The following is a 17555-nucleotide window of genomic DNA, read 5'->3' as shown; positions in this document are numbered from 1 at the left end:
GAACATATTTAAGTGTTTGAAAAATCAAAAATCTTAATAAAAAAAAAAAAAAAAAAACTTTTAGAGGGCTGCAGAACTCTTGAAATTGCCATGATATTGGAGTGTAATCAAATACCCATCAAACATTTTGGAAAAAAAAAAAAAAACATAAAACAAATTTACTATTAATACGGTAATAGTAGGTACAAAGAGCCTGAGGATGGGGAAATCCACAGCGATTTACATTACATTCAGTCATTCATTCACACACTGATGGTGGTAAGCTGAGCTGTAGCTGGTGAAATAAAAACTTAGAAACATAGCTTATTTGAGACCATGTGTTGGCTTGTGGCCTTCAGGGTAAAGCTGAGCTGTAGCCACAGCTGCCCTAGGGCACACCAACAGGCTGCTGCAAACAAGTCCCGCTGGGCACTTTGACCACCATCATTAGGGAATGAAGTGTCTTGCGGGTTTGAACCAACAACCCTCTGGTTGCAGGACAAACCCTTGCCTCCTAAGCCACATCATATATAAATACAAAGTTCCTGTCCTAAGTTGCAGCACTACAAAACTCAGTTTTCCAGTTGTTTGTGTACTTGAGAGAAATGTTTGCAGAGCAGGAGAGAAGACAAGTTCATTTGCAGAGACAGAACTTGCAGATGTCCAGCAGACAGCTAAACCAATATGCCAGCTGGTTTGTAACACAAAACCATCTGGAAGGTCCCCAAACAGATACTGTTTGCATGGCAGAAATTTACACACTGATTCTGCGTTAAATGAAACACCTGTCAGCGTAGTCAGCTAATTTTAACTAATTAGATCAATGAAGCATTTAAACAGAGCCAGTCATTTAAAGGCAGGTGCAAGGACGGTTATCTCTGCTCTATTCTTTTATAAAAGGAACCAAAGAAGTGAAGGAAATACTATTTGGTTTAAATGTCTGTATTCTGGACAAAAACATTAACAATAAGAGCAAAACAATAAATTTTATCTGTTTCTTTACAAACAAATAAAAGTAGATGAAGTATGATAATAGATTCCTATTAAAGGAGAATGTTTTCCTCCTCTGACTATTCATTCCTGCTTTAGAATGATGGATATTTAGACACTGATGGGTAAAAACAACTTGGCAGTGTGTTACCACACATCTATGCACTCCTTTCCAGCAAAAAAATCCTGCTTTCATTGGGTTACATGATCATAATTAAAAGTAATGGAAAAGTCACACGTTTTTTTTTTTGAAACATGATTTCTTGTGAATGCTAGACTTTTATGACAATAATAAAAAGGCACTCTGTATCTAAAACAAAAGCCTCTGAAGGCCATTACACTTGCATAAGCAGAAAGAGCAGGAGCTCAATTATCATTTTTTTTTTTTTTATTTCACTGTGGAGCTTCATAGTCCACTTCCTAGTAAACAACATGTCAATATCTGAATCACAGGAACTCTGTTAAAGACACAGATGGTTTCCATGAATTTGGACAATTAAGATGAAAACTAATTAGTGAGCTTCAGCTCTGACTGTTTTCAGAATATTTAGACTAAGAACAGTCAGTGAGGGTTGTGCAGCAACCATTAAGTACAGTTCGGTACGTACTGGTGTTTCATAATAAATGGGTAAGCTCGTAGACTGACAATACAAAGACCACTTAAAAATGAGTTATTATCCAGTTAGAATGTATATGTATATATAAAATTTAGATAACCCTGAAACTGTTTTGATATGTAGACTTTGCAGTGTATGAGGTGTCCTTAAATGCACCATGAAAACAAAGATGTTTGGAGCTCACCCCTGGTAAAAGGGACCAATAACGATAGTATCTGCTGGGCTGCAAGGTTTAAATAGTTCTGAGACTTTTATTTATTGATTTTCAATTCTATTGTAGTTTTAATGCATTACTAGTATTGGTTAGCTAGTTGAGTTTTTCTTTTTTGAAAATGCTTCGAATCAGTTTAGATTTTATTAGTTTCCGTTATAGTTTCAGTCTTTTATGTAATGTGACTTACTTAGCAGGGCTAGACAAAAAAATTAAACAAGTAAATAAAATAAATAAATTTGTAGATACGGACAGACCACAGCAGCAACACAAATGACCTGACTGCTGAACTGCCATCTGCTGACATAATGCAATATGGCGAAAAGAGGAAAAAAAACAGCAACGGGAAAATAGACCCCATATTGATTTCTTATGATAAAGACAGAACGAAAACTTAGCACATTCTCTCTTAAGAATTTGTTAGTTTTATTTATTTTTGTAAACTATTATTACAGTTTCAGTATTTTTCGTTTTTTGCAAGTCCTACTTTTTATTTATATTGCAGTTAACAAAAATGTTTCAAAATTAGGTTTTCTTCATTCCCTTAGTTTTAGTTAACGATAATAACCTGTTGTCATTATTTTCCATCAGCAGTGTTTTGGACTGACTGAACTCTGCAACCAGTTGGATTTGGATGCTGTGTTTTTTTCCATACTATCATTAGTGATCATTGATTTTTACATTCAGCCTGACGTAGTTTGAGGTGAGTAAGCAAACCAAATCTTGAAAAAGCAAAATGAACAGAAAGTTTTGATTCAGTCCACCTTTTTTTCTCAACAATCACCTCAAGGAAAACCTTAACGTTTCCAAATAAGTTTGGTGAAAGATGGGTTTTCTTTTCCTGTTGGTTCTTAAAATTGTGCTACCAAACATTACTTCTGCACTAAAACATTATGCAACAAATAAACAACCCTATATTTGTCTGTAATTACCAAAGACAGATGGCTGTACCAAATATTTTCGGTATAGGTTATGTCAAATCTACTGCATCAAATATCTTCAAAAAAAAAAAAGAAATGATGCACTTCTTTAACATTTCAACATCCCTAATTTGTCACAAGAATTGTGTCTTTGTGAAGCAAAACTGAAATCAAATGGGGTCTTTTTTTCATCCTGTACATGTTGATTAGGCAAAGGGGGGAAAAAAAGGAGCACTAAAATGAGAAGAGGAAGTTCTGAAAATAAGTTAATGGAAATCTGACAGAGGATGAGAAGGGAGCATGGGGTAAAAGAGTAAAATATTGGACATGTCAGGAGGTTCCTGATGTTGGGGTGAAGGTGGTATTACCGTTCCCAGGGGGTATCGTAATTGGATGAGAGCAGGGAATTACAGTTTGACACCATCACAGCTCTCACCTCACCTGAACCCCATTATGCACCCTGTACAGAATCCATTACACCCTTTTTGACACTATTTGCTCTCACATGTCAAACTCTGTCAGGGGAGTTTAAAGTGACTTTTTAATTAACCACAAAGTTGACCAACAGGCCCCTCTAAAACAGTCCTTCACATCATGCCTCCATCTGTTCCACTTTCTTAAGTCCTCAGCAAAACAATCCAGGTGACAAAGTCACTAATTGTTACCCTGTTGAAGCTGTGCAGACTATATCCTATTGATTTTATTTCACTGGCTCATTCGCCTTTATCCAGTGAGTCACCCAATCTGAGGCCGATCTCCACATACACAGCCATGCATGCATAATACCAGCAGACATTATGTCCGACAGGATCCCTAAATCCACTTATTTCCCATTCATCAGGAGGAAACTGGACGTTATTGCTGTCGGAATTGGCCGAGCTATTCACCAGATTGAGACTAAATGAGGGGCTGTTTGTTTACTGACAACACTCTGCAGGGTCTTTAAGCTAAACCACTCAGATCTAATTGAATGTGGTGCAAATCCCTGCTCACGACGTGAAAAGAATTCTTATTATAATCGTGTAAAAACCACAAGCATTCACTCCCTATGATTATATTAAACATGAGAGGATCCTCCTAAGGTAATTAACACACCTGCAAGGTTTAAACTTTCTTATTCAATCACAAGTTCTGCTGTATCAAAACAACCCATCTTGCCTCAATAAAAGCATCAAAGCCGATCACCGTGCCATCATCAACGATATTTCCTTGTAAATTAGTAAAAATTCTTACTGCAATCTTATCTCAGTTCTGAATTTTTTCATATTGTTTATTAATTAAAAGTATAGCGGAAGATTTTCGCGAATTTTTGAAAAGACTTGAAAAGCACATGCACAATCCTGTACACACTCCCAAGATGGAACGCCTATTAAATGCGTATGAGTGTGCATGAGCCCGTTTCTCCAAATGCACGCTCTGTTTAAAAGTTGCTGCTTGCATTGCTCATACAAGCTTACTTAAGGGGAGTGTTGGCCTAGTGGTTAGAGCAGTGCGCTTGTGCTCTGATGGTTGCAAATATCCAGTTCAATCCCCACAGCCTCCACTCTGGGTCCCTGAGCAAGACCCTTAACCCCACACTGCTCCCCCGAGGCTGCAAAATGGCAGCCCACTGCTAAGCACGGCTAAGCAGAGTTAAATTTCTCCAATTTGAGATCACTAAAGTTCAATTATATACTTTCCAAAAGAAGATTTGAAATGTTTCCGCTGTAAGACTTTTTTTTTTTTTTTATTCGTTTATTTGATAGGGACAAGTATGTTTCATGCATCATGTCACACACTACAACATTTTAGCTACGGCTAATTCTCAATGTCTGTCCCCAGTTAGGCTTTTACACAAACACAGTGACTGTACACAAGAAAAAACAGAGCAAATTACATATTAAAACATCACAGAAATAAAATCAGGTCAGTTAGGTTATTAATGTTCACATGTCTGACCTCTCAATAAAAAGTCTTTAAGTTTATGTTTAAAAAGGACCCAGTTTGACTCTCCCTTCAGTTCTGCAGGTAATGTGTTCCAAGTTTTGGTAGCTTGTACAATGAAAGCTGATTGACCGAAAGAGGTTTTGCGTCTGGGAACTTGACAGTTTCCACTGTGGGCTCCTCTTGTGACTGAGCCCACAGCTCTGAGAGGAATTACACAGTCGCTCAAAACCTTAGGGGCCTTATCATGCAAGCATTTATATACCAGTTTTAACTGAGCAAATTTCACAAAGTTTTCGAAATTCAGCATTTTTAAATTGTTCAGACTAACACAGTGATGAGACCTGACTGGTTTTTTATCTAAGATTTTTATAGCTCTATTATAGATCATCTGAAGAGGCTTGATAGTAGTGCTTGTGGCCTGTGACCAAGAACTAATGCAGTAACTTAGATGTGAAAAGATCATGGAGTGCAGAAAACTGTGAGCAGCGTGAAACGGTAGGGAATCTCTAATCAGTTTGAATGTGTACAAGTTTGTTTTTGTTACTCTGGACACTTTTTTTACATGGCTTTCAAATTTCAATTGTGAGTCAAGTATTAGTCCTAGATACTTGATTTCTGAGACCTGCTGGATTCTAGCTCCATTTATCTGTAAATTTAGTTCTTGAGATATGAGCTTGGTCCTAGAAGAGAAACAGACAGACATAGTTTTTTTAACATTCAGAGACAACCCTGCATTATGGAACTACACTGACACAGTTTGTAGATGTCCTGACAGTTCATTAGAAACTGCTTGCACAGTCTTTCCACGAACATAAATTACTGCATCGTCTGCATATAACTGAAAACCTGCTGTTGGACAAGACTCTGGCAAGTCATTTATGTATAATGTAAATAGTAGAGGGCCAAGGATGGATCCCTGTGGCACTCCTGTATTTATCTTTAAAAATTATGATTTTTCATTGTTTATTGTGACACACTGCTCTCTTCCTTCTAAGTATGATTCAAACCACTGTAAAGTTTTCGGTGAAAATTTTAATTTGGATAATTTTGTAATTAGAATTTTATGATTTAACGTATCAAATGCCTTTTTGAGATCCAAAAAGACTGCGCCTACTATTTCCCCGCTGTCTATTGCCAACTTTATTTGTTCAACAAAATAACAGTTTACTGTATCCGTAGAATAATGAGGTCGGAAGCCAAACTGTAAAGGATGTAAGATTTTATGATACTGTATGTACGCCATTAACTGATTGGAGACTATTTTTTCTAACACCTTAGAAAATACAGGCAGGATGCTTATAGGCCGATAGTTACAGGCCTGGTCTTGGGATCCTGACTTAAAGATAGGCATAACTCTAGCCTGTTTCCAGGGTGCAGGGAATTGCCCGCTCTCAATGGACAAATTAATTACATGCGTTAGAGGTTTTATGAGTGCATTTTTGTTTCGCTTTACGAAAGCAGTATTAATGTGGGAGAGATCCATGCAGTTGCTTTGTTTAATTGTATTTATGGCATCAAGCACAACGGATTCACTAGTCTGCTCTATGGAGAATGTTGTGCCTGATGTAACCTGTTGTTGAATTGGTCTTGTAAGGTTTCCAAAATCAAACTGTTGGACCAGCTCCTCCACAGATGACACAAAATAATTATTAAATTCCTGGGCTATTTGTTTAATGTCTCTTATCTGCTGGTCTCCAATTTTAAGCTCAAACATTTTTGTTGTACTCTGTGGTTTTACAATGCTATTTATTTGTTTCCACATTATAGATGGACTTCCTTTGGCTTCTGTTATTGTAGATATGTAATATTCTAGTTTTACCTTTCTTAAATTTTTTATGACACGATTTCTTAAACTTTTATATATGTTGATATCAGTATTCAATTTACTTTTAAGTGATTTCTTCAAAGCCATGTCTCTCTCTTTCATCAATCTCCTGATGTCACCATTAAGCCACGGTAAAGATCTTTTTTTTAAATGTTTTTGTTTTTTGAGGAACTTAGAAATTACTTCTTCCAAACTACTTATTAATTCTTTGCAACAGTTGTGGACATCCTCATTTTCCAAAATATTGCTCCAACTGATGCCATTTAATTCATTGTCTAAAACAGGGAAATCGCGCTTAAAAATAGTTAATATATTTGATTTAATATTGTTAACATTTTGAAGGCGTTTTTTAGAAAGTTTTCTTGCTATCAAAATCATATTGTGGTCTGACAAACCGGTTAGAAAATTGTATGATTTTAATATTCGATCTTCTTTATTAGAGAATATTAAATCAATTTGGGTCTTTGAAGACTTTGAGATCCTTGTGGCACCTTTCATTATCTGGGTAAAATCAAACTTTGTCATTAGGGTCTTAAGTTTTTTCCTTTTGCTAGAATTAAGCCAGTCAATATTAAAATCACCCAGTATGATAACTTCTGACTTATGGGCAACCATTTTCAACAATTTATCTAGTTCACCATAAAACATTTCATTGCAGGAAGGGGGATTATATAAAACCACAATTAAAAAGTGCATGCTTGATGACAGTGATACTTCAACACAAATATGCTCAATGTTTACATCATGTTCAAAGGTGACTTCAGTGCACTTAAAAGAGTGTCTTAAGTAAATTGCCACTCCTCCTCCTTTGCCTGTTTTCCTATCAGTTCTATAAAGACTATATCCTGGAATATCAATTAGATTAGAGTGAATCACCACCAGTAAGTGAAAATTAATTTACAACAAAGAACTGCGGTGAGAAAGGTGAGCTTCAATTACACATATACACCTGAAAGTAGACATGCGCAGAAAAAGACAGCTAATTGGGGACAAGCACGAAGGACAGCCTTACGTAAAGATATCATCAGAATGATTGACAATTAGGAGGACCACTTATTTTGATGATCCACTTGGAAAAACAAAATCCTCCACTACATCTTTAAAAGTAAAAAACAAAATGATTATTTTGTACAGGAAAAACCTCCAAATTCCATTATGAGGTCAATATAATCTGAGGAAAGACCTTATGTGAAAACGTCAAAATTTGCACTTTTTTCACTTTGCTCCAGGGAAATATTAGTGCAAGCTGCTAGAGTTAAATGTCAGCATTTTTAAACTTATTGAGGTGGGGTTACTTTTTCCCATCCTAGGTTCATTAAAAAAATGTCACCTTGGTGCTTGGGGCAAGGTGTTTTTTTGTTTTTTTTTGTACCTCAAAAAGTCATTAGCATATAGCAAAAAAAAACAAAACACGTTTAAACACATCTTAAACTGAGCGACAGCCACACCATGCTGCTTAATGAGTACAAGACTGCAGGTTTATGGGAAATCTGGGCTGCAGGGGATGAAACAAGATGACCCATGTATCTGGAAATGAAATAGAAATGATTTAGTGCCATGCATTCATACCTCTTTTGTGTTTCATCATGTGACAGAAGCGCCCCCCCCCCCTTAAATTCTAAACCACCAGCCCCCACTTAAAAAACATAGCCTTGATGGCAGTGTGCTGGCCATCTCTAAGCTGCCTTTTATTTGTAAACTCTTAGAAAGTTGTTTACACTCAGCTTAAGTCGTTTTTAGATGAACATGTTGTCCTGGAGACGTTTCAGTCTGCTTTTAACTGTAGGCTTAGCAATGAATCAGCTTTGTTAAGAGTTTTAAACGACATCCTCTTGGCAAATGACTCTGGTGACGACGTTATTGTTGTTCTGTTAGAATTGACAGCAGCCTTTGTTACTGTGGACCACAACACTCTAATCTCTCGGGGAAACCAGCATGTTGGCATTCGTGGTAGTGCACTGGACTGGTTTAAGTCTTATCTTTCCAATAGAAGTGTGAGCGTCAGCCTTGGGAACTACAAATCTACCTCTGCTCCTATTTCTTATGGGGTTCTACAGGGTTTAGTGATAGGATCCCTTCTCTTCTCGTTGTACTTCCTGCCTGTTCGGTCGATTCTAAAAAGACACGGCATCTCTAATCATTTTTATGCTGATGATAGTCAGATATATGTGCCTATTAAAAAGAAAAATGCCTTCTCCCTTGCACTGCTACTGGCATGCTTTAAGGACATTAAAGCAGGGGTCTCAAACTCAATTTACTTGGGGGCCGCGGGAGGCAGAGTCGGGGTGAGGCTGGGCCGCATCAGGTTTCCACAAGAAAACCTTTAAAAAATACTCCTCTTCTCAAATGTCTTTATTTTTATTTTTTTAACACAAAATAAGATGAAAAAAATAAACAAATAAGGAGAAAATAAAGAAATTAATAAGAAAATCAATCAATCAGTAATAAGTAAATAAAATAATAATTATTATAATAATTAGGATTTAAATCTCTGTGTTAACAGTTCTTTAAGCTTCTTGTCCTGAACATAAGTGGAACATTGAAGAACATGAACTGTTCTTCTGAACATGGCCTCTCTTGCCTACATCTTGCTGCTAGAGACCTGGCAGCGCTTCCTCTCACATAGCTGAGCCACAGTTGGCTTGAGGGAGGAAGCAGTTGAGACCCTCAGTATGGCTTGAAGATGATCATCAGTGAGTCTGGACCTGTACTTGGACTTATTGAAGTTCAAGGTGGAAAAGAGCTTTTGGTCGGGACCAGGTTTGATGAATGAAACCTCGAGTCTCTGCCTCTGCCCTCTTCCACGGGCACAGACGGGAAATCACTCCCTCATTCACTCGATCAGCGGGCCAGTTTTGCCGTAGAATTCCGCCGTCTTTGATTTAAAAAAAATATTTTTCATCACTTTTCAATATTATTATTATTATTATTATCATATAACATAGCATGTCCTTTTGATGAGGATCCCATTGATAAAAGTGCAGCATTAATCCACAGAGAACTGAATATCGCGAGCGGATCATTAGACCCCGCGTAGATGAATTATATCCTGATTCCTGACAGCAGCAATTAAAAACCTTTTTTTGGAACTGTTGTGAACGCAGCGAGCTGGACGAATGTCCGCGTGTGTCCAATAGAAAGGAGGCAGCCAGCCAGGAACGGACGAAAACGCTCCATGGCAACGCTGCTGTAACTTTCACTCACTGAGAAATGTTTCTGTTGCACAGGGAAAAATATGATTTATGTTTTTTCTTTCATTTAAATGTTAGTTTTATGCTTTACATGTTTGGAGTGGAAAATATGATTTGTTTTTCTCTGTATTTTCTTCTTGAGCTCTGCATGTTTTGATGTTTGTTTATATGATTGTTTTCCTTTATTTTAGACTTTTGAATTTTTCCTGTATGTTGGGGTGTTTTGGTTTGTTTTTACCTTGTGACAATCCATGCGCACTGGACTGAAGTGGTTGTCTGGGGAGGCGGAGTGCATTAATTGCGCTGTGTAATTGCTGCGCTCAGGTGTGAGCAGCCCTGGGCTGATTAAAGCCCACATATAAGGAGTCTGAATGAATGGAGGAGCAGGAACTGAATCTGCAGGTGACAGAGACGGACGTGCTGCCGGGGGAGAGGCAGGCGGGATCCGTGCGCCAGGCACATCACCGGAGGGTGCACAGATGGCCCAGTAAGGAGTATTAGAGCAAAGGAGGAACCACTGCCCGCGCCTGTAAGTAGCGCTTCCCCTCGCTTAAAGCATAAACGTGAACATATCTTCCGACGGGGTTTTGGCGCGTGGATTCTGGCGTTCTCCCTGCTTCCCTTTTAGCTGGATCGGCCTGGAAAGGGCTGTGGCATGCCAGAGAGTGAAACAGTGCTGGAGGCTACAGAGTCAGCTGTGGATCAGTCAGAGGGCGCGCTGCAGACAGATCGCCCGCACCAGAAGAAGCATGACAAGCGGAGCCCAACTTCCAGCATGTGATTTTTAAGTAAAACTCTTGCATTTTAGGTTTTATCAGGAAAAAGAAAAGGACTGTTTTATCATGCCACTTTTGTGGTGGCTTTTTGTATAAATAAAACACTTGAACTTAAGTGCTTCACGGTTTGGGTCTTTGAGTTGCTTGCTCCCCCTTGTGTCAACGACTGAGTGTGGGGCCATACTGGCCACATTTCTCTGCTTGCATCAAGCCGATGTCCCGCCCTCAAGAGCCATACACCACCGTGATTGGCCGGTTTGTTCAGCTCCGCACAAAACTCTGTACACTGCCATTCATATCAAACTCGCGGGCCGCACTAACATTAAACTTAAATAACAAGGCGGGGGGCCACGGTCCGAGGGCCACAATTGGCCGCGAGTTTGAGACCCATGCATTAAAGCCTGGTTGGCTCTTTTTATATCTGGAGTCATGGTGTTTGGGCCCAGTGACTTTTGTGAATCCCCCTCTCCCCCATCGACTTAAGTGTTTTCACTGTTTATTTTTTTTTAAGCCTGTCATCTCAAATTTGGGTTTAAGATGGACAGAGATTTTGAATTGGATCGGAGCTGGCCAAGGTCAAACCTTTTCCAGCACATCAGCACTTTGAAACCGTAATCCATGCCTTTTTTTTTTTACATCTCGGCTGGACTACTATAACGCACTTTATATTGGGCTGAGCCAGTCCTCCCTCGCACGTCTCCAGTTGGTGCAAAATGCTGCCACACAGCTTTTAACCGGAGTATGTAGGAGGGAGCACATAACTCCCGTCCCGGCCTCCCTCCATTCGCTGCCCATGCATTTTAGAGTTCATTTTAAGATTTAAATTTTTTCTCCTACATCTTTAAATGTCTTGGCCCCTCCTGACCTCTCTGAGTTTCTCCACCCCTATGCTCCCACTCTGTGCCTCAGGTCAGCTAAATTGTGGAACGAGCTTTCAATTCAACTTTATTGTCAAATGTGCTACATGAAACATACAACACAGATGAAATTTCCATCCCCTCAACCCCACGGTGCATAATAAAATATAAAAATATATATATATATATATATATATATATATATATATATGTATTAAATCCCCCTCTTTATAAGACAATCCTCTTCACCATATATTTTTAAAACTCGTCTTAAATCTTTTTTTATTCTTTGGATTTTAAAACGGCTGTTTTTTATTTATTTTAATTAATTGTTTTATTTTATTTGTTTTATTCCGTTAAACTTCCATGTTTGTTTTATACAATTTTAACTTTACCTGATATGTACAGCACTTTGTGGCAGCTGTGGTTGTTTTAAAGGGCTTTATAAATAAACCACCAACCATCTTATGCTCAAATATATATTTATATCTCCTTTATGGAAGAATAACAAGCAGAAAGCTTGGGAACAAAAGGAGTTTGTGGTAGAAGGTTAACAGCGTATCTGTTTCCCTGATCACACCACCTCAGTAGAACATTGTGGTGGCAGCATCATTATTTCTTCAGCAGGGAAAGAGAAACAGATCAGGATTAATAAGGAAGGTGGATGCAACAAGATGCAGGAGAGATCTGTTTAAAAAAAATTGCTAAATGCTGTGTTTGTGGTTCACCTTTCAGCAGGACAACTGGCCCTTAACATACAACCAGAGATAAAATGAGATGGTTTAGATTAACACATATAATTGTTAGAAGGTCCTGGTAACAGTCCAAGCCAAATAATTATTCGAAATCTTGATTAAGACTCTGATAACAGAAGGTATTCGTCGTTTTTTTATGCACCCCGAGCCTCTTTTCAGTGGAGAAAAGGGAAACATCTCAGTGTCTAGATTTGCAAAGCTGGTAGATTTTAGAAGTAAATGGTGCTTATAGAGGACATATATTGACTCTACAGGCTAAAAACACATGCAACAATTTTAGACAAAAGAAAATGTTGAAAATTCTCATAATTTAGGTTAATGTGCTAGCTTGTGCTGGTCTGTGTCATTAAATCCAATTAAAAAACACAAAACCTTGTTGACACATGATAAAATGCATAAAGGGAATACTTTTCCTCTGTAATTCTTCCTGATAAATTAATAAAACCAAAAACAGTTTTTTGTCGTTTTTTTTTTCTAAGAATTTATAAAAATAAAATGGGAGGATTAAGATTGGAAGTTTGTGAAATTAAGAGATGGGTATCATTGTGATAAATCTGAAAGGTTTTTGCCCCTACAGACTAAAGTTCTCAGCTCTTTCCCACACATGTAGAGGGCGCTCTACCTGCTCGCTCTGGGTTGGGCGTGATGTCGAAGCTGAAGCAGAGAGCGCAGCCTCGTTCCGTCGCCTGGAACGGGAAGAAGCCCTCGAAAAGGTCGATTCCTGCTTCAACACAGTCCAGCACCTCATCGGGTCTACCTACACCGTGCAGCAATCTGAGTCCCGCACAGTCAACAAACACAGAGACACAAAAGGAAGAATTAAACATTAATGCAACATGTCTGCAGAAAAAAAAAAAAGACAGGTGATGTGCAGAAACATCGGCAGTATTCCTTTTCAGCAGAAGAGCCTGTGCTCCTCTTGTGTGTTTTGAGGTTTCTATAAAAACAGCTCCTTCTCACTCTCTGCCTCCAGGCATCAAGGTCAAGCCCAATTTAGCATCCGATAATGACTCTACTCCACTTTCTGGCTGGAAGCTGCACCTCCTCCAACTAGAAGAACCAGCGGGGGTGGGGATGCCCCATGGTGCTCCAGATCAGCCATAGTAGCAAAGCTCAAAGGGAGCTCCTGGTAACAAATTACTGCTGCTTGCAGCTCCACTATAACACTCAAGGCCTCCAGCTACAAGCGCGGCTCCTCCATCTCCTCCAGAATAGGAACACAGGAAGACTTCATGGACAGAGAAGTTTCTAACATTCTTATTTCACCCAGAAAACAAATAATTTTCAGAAAAAGTTTTATTCGTCCTGTCTTTCAAAGGCACAGAGGTCGATTTAAGTATCTTCAAAAGACTCTTTATAAATAAAGCAGCTCTAGTAAAATGTCAAAGTTTGTTTTCTATCAGAACATCTATCTGATATCTACTGTTAGCCGAGTCACGGCTGATTTATTGTTGCACATTTGCATCTGTCGGCGTAGCTCTGTGACCTTGCAGAGAGGAGGTTTAAACCAAAGCCCAGGTTACTGAGGGTGGATGACAGTCCATCAACTAACTAACAGCATGTGGACGATTTTCTAAGTCCTCTGGAACGGCCAGGTCAAACTCTTTCAACATCCATGTCCAGGATTAACGCTGGACCTTACATCTGATTTCTTTTAAAAAGACGAAAAAAGGGGCGGCAATCTGATTAAATAAAAACCCTTAGAGGAAACAAGACTGTACTTTAATGGGGGACATGCTCTATATAAAAGAAAACTTTTTCAGGCCTTGAAAATATATATATATATATGCCAGAGATTCAGACATCCCCTCCACTCACTCAGAAATTCATAATTTAAGCCAAATGCTGTCACATCTTAAAGCCTCTAGGTTGGAAAAGATTCCACTCAGAGAGCCGTTCAGATTTGAGCTGAAAATATATATCAGTGCTCCACCTCCCAGCGCTGTCATTATTATCTCCTCCCAGGTTCTGCTTTAAACCGCGCCAGACTGGCACCCTTGGTAAGGAAGTAGAAAAGAAAAAGAAGAAAGATAGATTGAATTATAAAGAAAGAACTAGATTGACTTTTCATCCAAGTAGCATCATCCCACACCTTTAAATCTAGAAACATACAACCTTCATTTTAAGTTCATTCATCTAACAACATGAGGATCCTATTTCAATGCTTTGGGCTCGCAAGACGATTTTAACAGAAGTTGTTGTGTCGCTCAGGTTCTGTGGCTCAGTTTCCTAAACAGGAAATCCTGATTTCAAAAAATAGAAATGTCATTGCTAGTCTGATCCACCATCAGTTCCTTCATTATATTGAAGGTGAAACTTAGGTTTTGGATTGAAAACTAGAATTTGAGCAGCAAACTGACACCTGCCATCAAAACCTGCTCAGACTCTTAGAATAGAATAGAAATAGAAAATCCCTTTACTGTCCCACGATGGGGACATTTACAACAGCATTACAGCAAAAGTGGTCACACAAATGTGTACCTTAAAAGTGTATAAAAAGAAAAAAAAATTGTATAAAAGTGTATAAAAATAATTAATTACTGTACTGTATATTGTTTTTACAAATATAAATACTGTGCAGTCACCTGAAGAATAAATCCTTCATGACTATGACCTGGATGACTGGGAGTCTTTATCAGCATACTAAAGAATAAATGATCAATATACACCTGGGTCTCTTATTCTTTCTGGTATAATAAGAAAACAGGGCTTAAAGACATTTTTAGCGCAATTAAGATGTATTAACTGGGCCTTGTTTAGGTAAGTAACTGTTTAAATCTTCAAATTTCATGTAAAGTTGTTCAATTTGGCAATATCTCTTCAATCTTTAGATAGTATTTGACATTAAATACTAGGACTTACTCTGCTGGTAACCATAATGTTGGTAAGCAGAATCACTTTAGATCAGATATGCGAGGAGTTTTTATTATGGTTTTAGCAACCCACTTAGAGCACTTACACCAACAAAGAAAAAGAAAATTATATATATATATATATATATATATATATATATAGTACACACACACAATATATAAAAGCAGATGGCTAGTGTTGCGTTTGTGAACAATATGGCGCATGAAATCCTTCCACTTTCCTTCCACGACACGTAGGACGTACGTATTGAAAAATAATTCCCTCCAAAATAACTCGGACGTTCTGTGAAGTCCTACAAGATGAACCGGGAAAGATTTTACTCTTAGAATGAGAAGATACAGGGTAAAAAGCTTCCTGCTTTAAATGCAGGGACGAGAAATTATTCCATGGCTGCGGACTACAAATGGGCACATTGCTTCTCATTTTTTTTAAATGTGAGCATTGTTTGAAAAACAAGCATTGTTTTCCTATACTTTAACACTTATATAATACTTTAAGATGGTCTGCAAAATAAAATCTACAGAAAACATATTGAAGATTTTAGATTTAAAGTGAAAGAAAGTAAACAAGTTCAAAAAGGATAAATACTTTTGCCAGGTGTTGTGTTTATTATCTCAGTTTTACTATTTTCAGAGAATTCTTTTGACTTGAACCCTAAAGGCTTGTTAGATTTCTTGGAAATGATAAAATAAAGTACTGCTATCAGTGATCTGACAGCCCTACCTGGGTTTATCCTCAGGCAGCTCCTGAGTCACAGCAGTGATGAGCTGGCTCCTAAGGGCCTGATCCATAGCACCAGTCTGGAAGCCATCGAGGCAGAATCCCGCCACGGGCCGTTTGGCCGTCTCCCTGGCAGAGCGCACTCGCTCCTCCAAGATGTCCCCTCCCTCCACCACCCCGAAAATATCGACTCCTTCCAAGTCCTGGAAAGGGAGAAAAAAATTTTTTTTCTTTTTTTTAAATCATTACATTCAATGGATGAGATGATTTTTTTATGTATTCCTCAAAGGAAACCAATAAATTATCCATTTGGATTTTGATTACTCAACAAGCAGTTGCACATCATGATGACAACAGACACACTAGGGGGGTTTGGGGAACTTGGCAGCAATCTCACAGCTCACTGGTTATAAGCCAGATAAAAAAAAATTACCTGCAATATCTGTCAGTTCCCTCTGCTCTACATGATTTCTCACTTTATTGTGTCAAAGAACAGTTGTTTGGCAGTCAGGCAAGAAAGAGCAAGATAAAGAGCAGAAAAACCCTAGAAAAACACATTAATACAGACAAACAGAAACGCTTTGGTGGCTGATAGGAGCTTTACTCAGGGAGAAAAGGGCGACATTTATTAGTAAGAAAAAGTGGGAACTGATCAGTCATTTTTAGAGCTGCAGGCTTGCACATCTGCTGTAATGTATTCAACCTAATCTTGATGTTTTTCCCAGCAGAAGCTCAGCTGCAAGGCGGGTGAGACAGCTACCAAACAATCAATCCATGTCTTATCAGAGGTTTTTTTTTAACTCCTTGCATGACTGACTCCAAAAGTTTTTGCTCACAGCCAAATGCGCATACCTGGGATTTCTGATGCACCGTCAGACACTCATCCAAATGAGCTAAAGTTCGGTCCACTGACTTCCGCACCCTTTTTTGAGACGTGCCGGTCTGCCAGGTCTCCCCATCCGCCATGCTCTGGTACCAGTCTGGCTGCACCGTCTTCTGGAGGGCCATGAACTTAGCCGCCGTCAGCTCTATCCGCCCACCGCTGCCCCATACTGACACCGTCTAATCAGGTGGAGATAATCACATTTTAAACCTGTGATTTTCTTGGATGCCTCAGTGAGAATCAAACTCTTCCAGAAGAGGCAACTCACCTTGTTTGTGGTATGGCCCGTTGGGCAGTGGGCTGCAGGGTCATGAAGTGAGCAGTACAACACCGTATCATGAAGGCCTGAATAACAGAAACCCTGCGATCATTCAGTTGGAACAAACTTTTAAATGAATCCGACAGCCAGCAGCAAGCTGACGGGCTCCATTAGTGCATGTTAATGTGACGACGTGAACTTATCAGCAAAGCCAGCTGCAGCAGAGGATCAGAAGGTGAAGAAAGAAAAGGCTCCAATTATAATTTCTACTAATTAAATCAGTGCTCTTCCTTTCTGCAGCTTTAGACACAAACACTGTAGTAAGTCCTTACAGTTTATATGAAATGAAGGGGCGATTATATTTAAACTACTTAAAGGTTTAGCACCACAAAGACCAACAAGTCAAAACGGGTCAAACTTCTAGTTGATTTAATTAATGAGAAATTACCTACTTATTAGTGGAGTTTAAGAGAAAAGTCAGTATTTCTCCAAGATATTTCTCTATACCTACCTATACAGTTTCTTTAAATTTCATATATAGACAATTCCAGACTTCTTAGAACTTTTTCTGATAATCTTTCATTTCAAAATGCAAAGATTCACTTTGTGGTGAATAAAGCTGGCAGAGCGGCACCTGCTACCAACAGACAGAAGGATGAAAGACGAGGAGGGAAGGACACAGAGCATGAAGAATGAATATAAGCAAATTACATAAGGCTCAAGGAAGCACTGAAAGAATAACAAATGGTGGGAAGAAAGGTAGTAGAAAAGA

At 38.6% G+C, this 17555-nt stretch overlaps 1 protein-coding gene across 2 annotated transcripts in view; it reads right to left on the bottom strand.

Annotated features, from left to right (window-relative positions):
* Nucleotides 1-17555, bottom strand: part of qtrt2 (queuine tRNA-ribosyltransferase accessory subunit 2) — a 34844-nt gene that overhangs the window by 14124 nt on the left and 3165 nt on the right. For both annotated transcript variants that reach the window (XM_038293813.1, XM_038293812.1), the window contains exons 3-6: nucleotides 16793-16869; nucleotides 16494-16703; nucleotides 15645-15844; nucleotides 12670-12821 (exon numbers count right to left, since the gene is read on the bottom strand). In XM_038293813.1, coding sequence (XP_038149741.1) covers nucleotides 12670-12821; nucleotides 15645-15844; nucleotides 16494-16703; nucleotides 16793-16869 — 639 coding nt within the window. The remainder of the gene's footprint in view (nucleotides 1-12669; nucleotides 12822-15644; nucleotides 15845-16493; nucleotides 16704-16792; nucleotides 16870-17555) is intronic.

This window comes from Cyprinodon tularosa, unplaced genomic scaffold, assembly GCF_016077235.1.
Source record: "Cyprinodon tularosa strain WSP-4 unplaced genomic scaffold, ASM1607723v1 ctg33, whole genome shotgun sequence".
NCBI lineage: Eukaryota > Metazoa > Chordata > Actinopteri > Cyprinodontiformes > Cyprinodontidae > Cyprinodon > Cyprinodon tularosa.
Note: the sequence above shows the minus strand (reverse complement) of the source record. Positions and strands in the feature narration are given on the sequence as shown.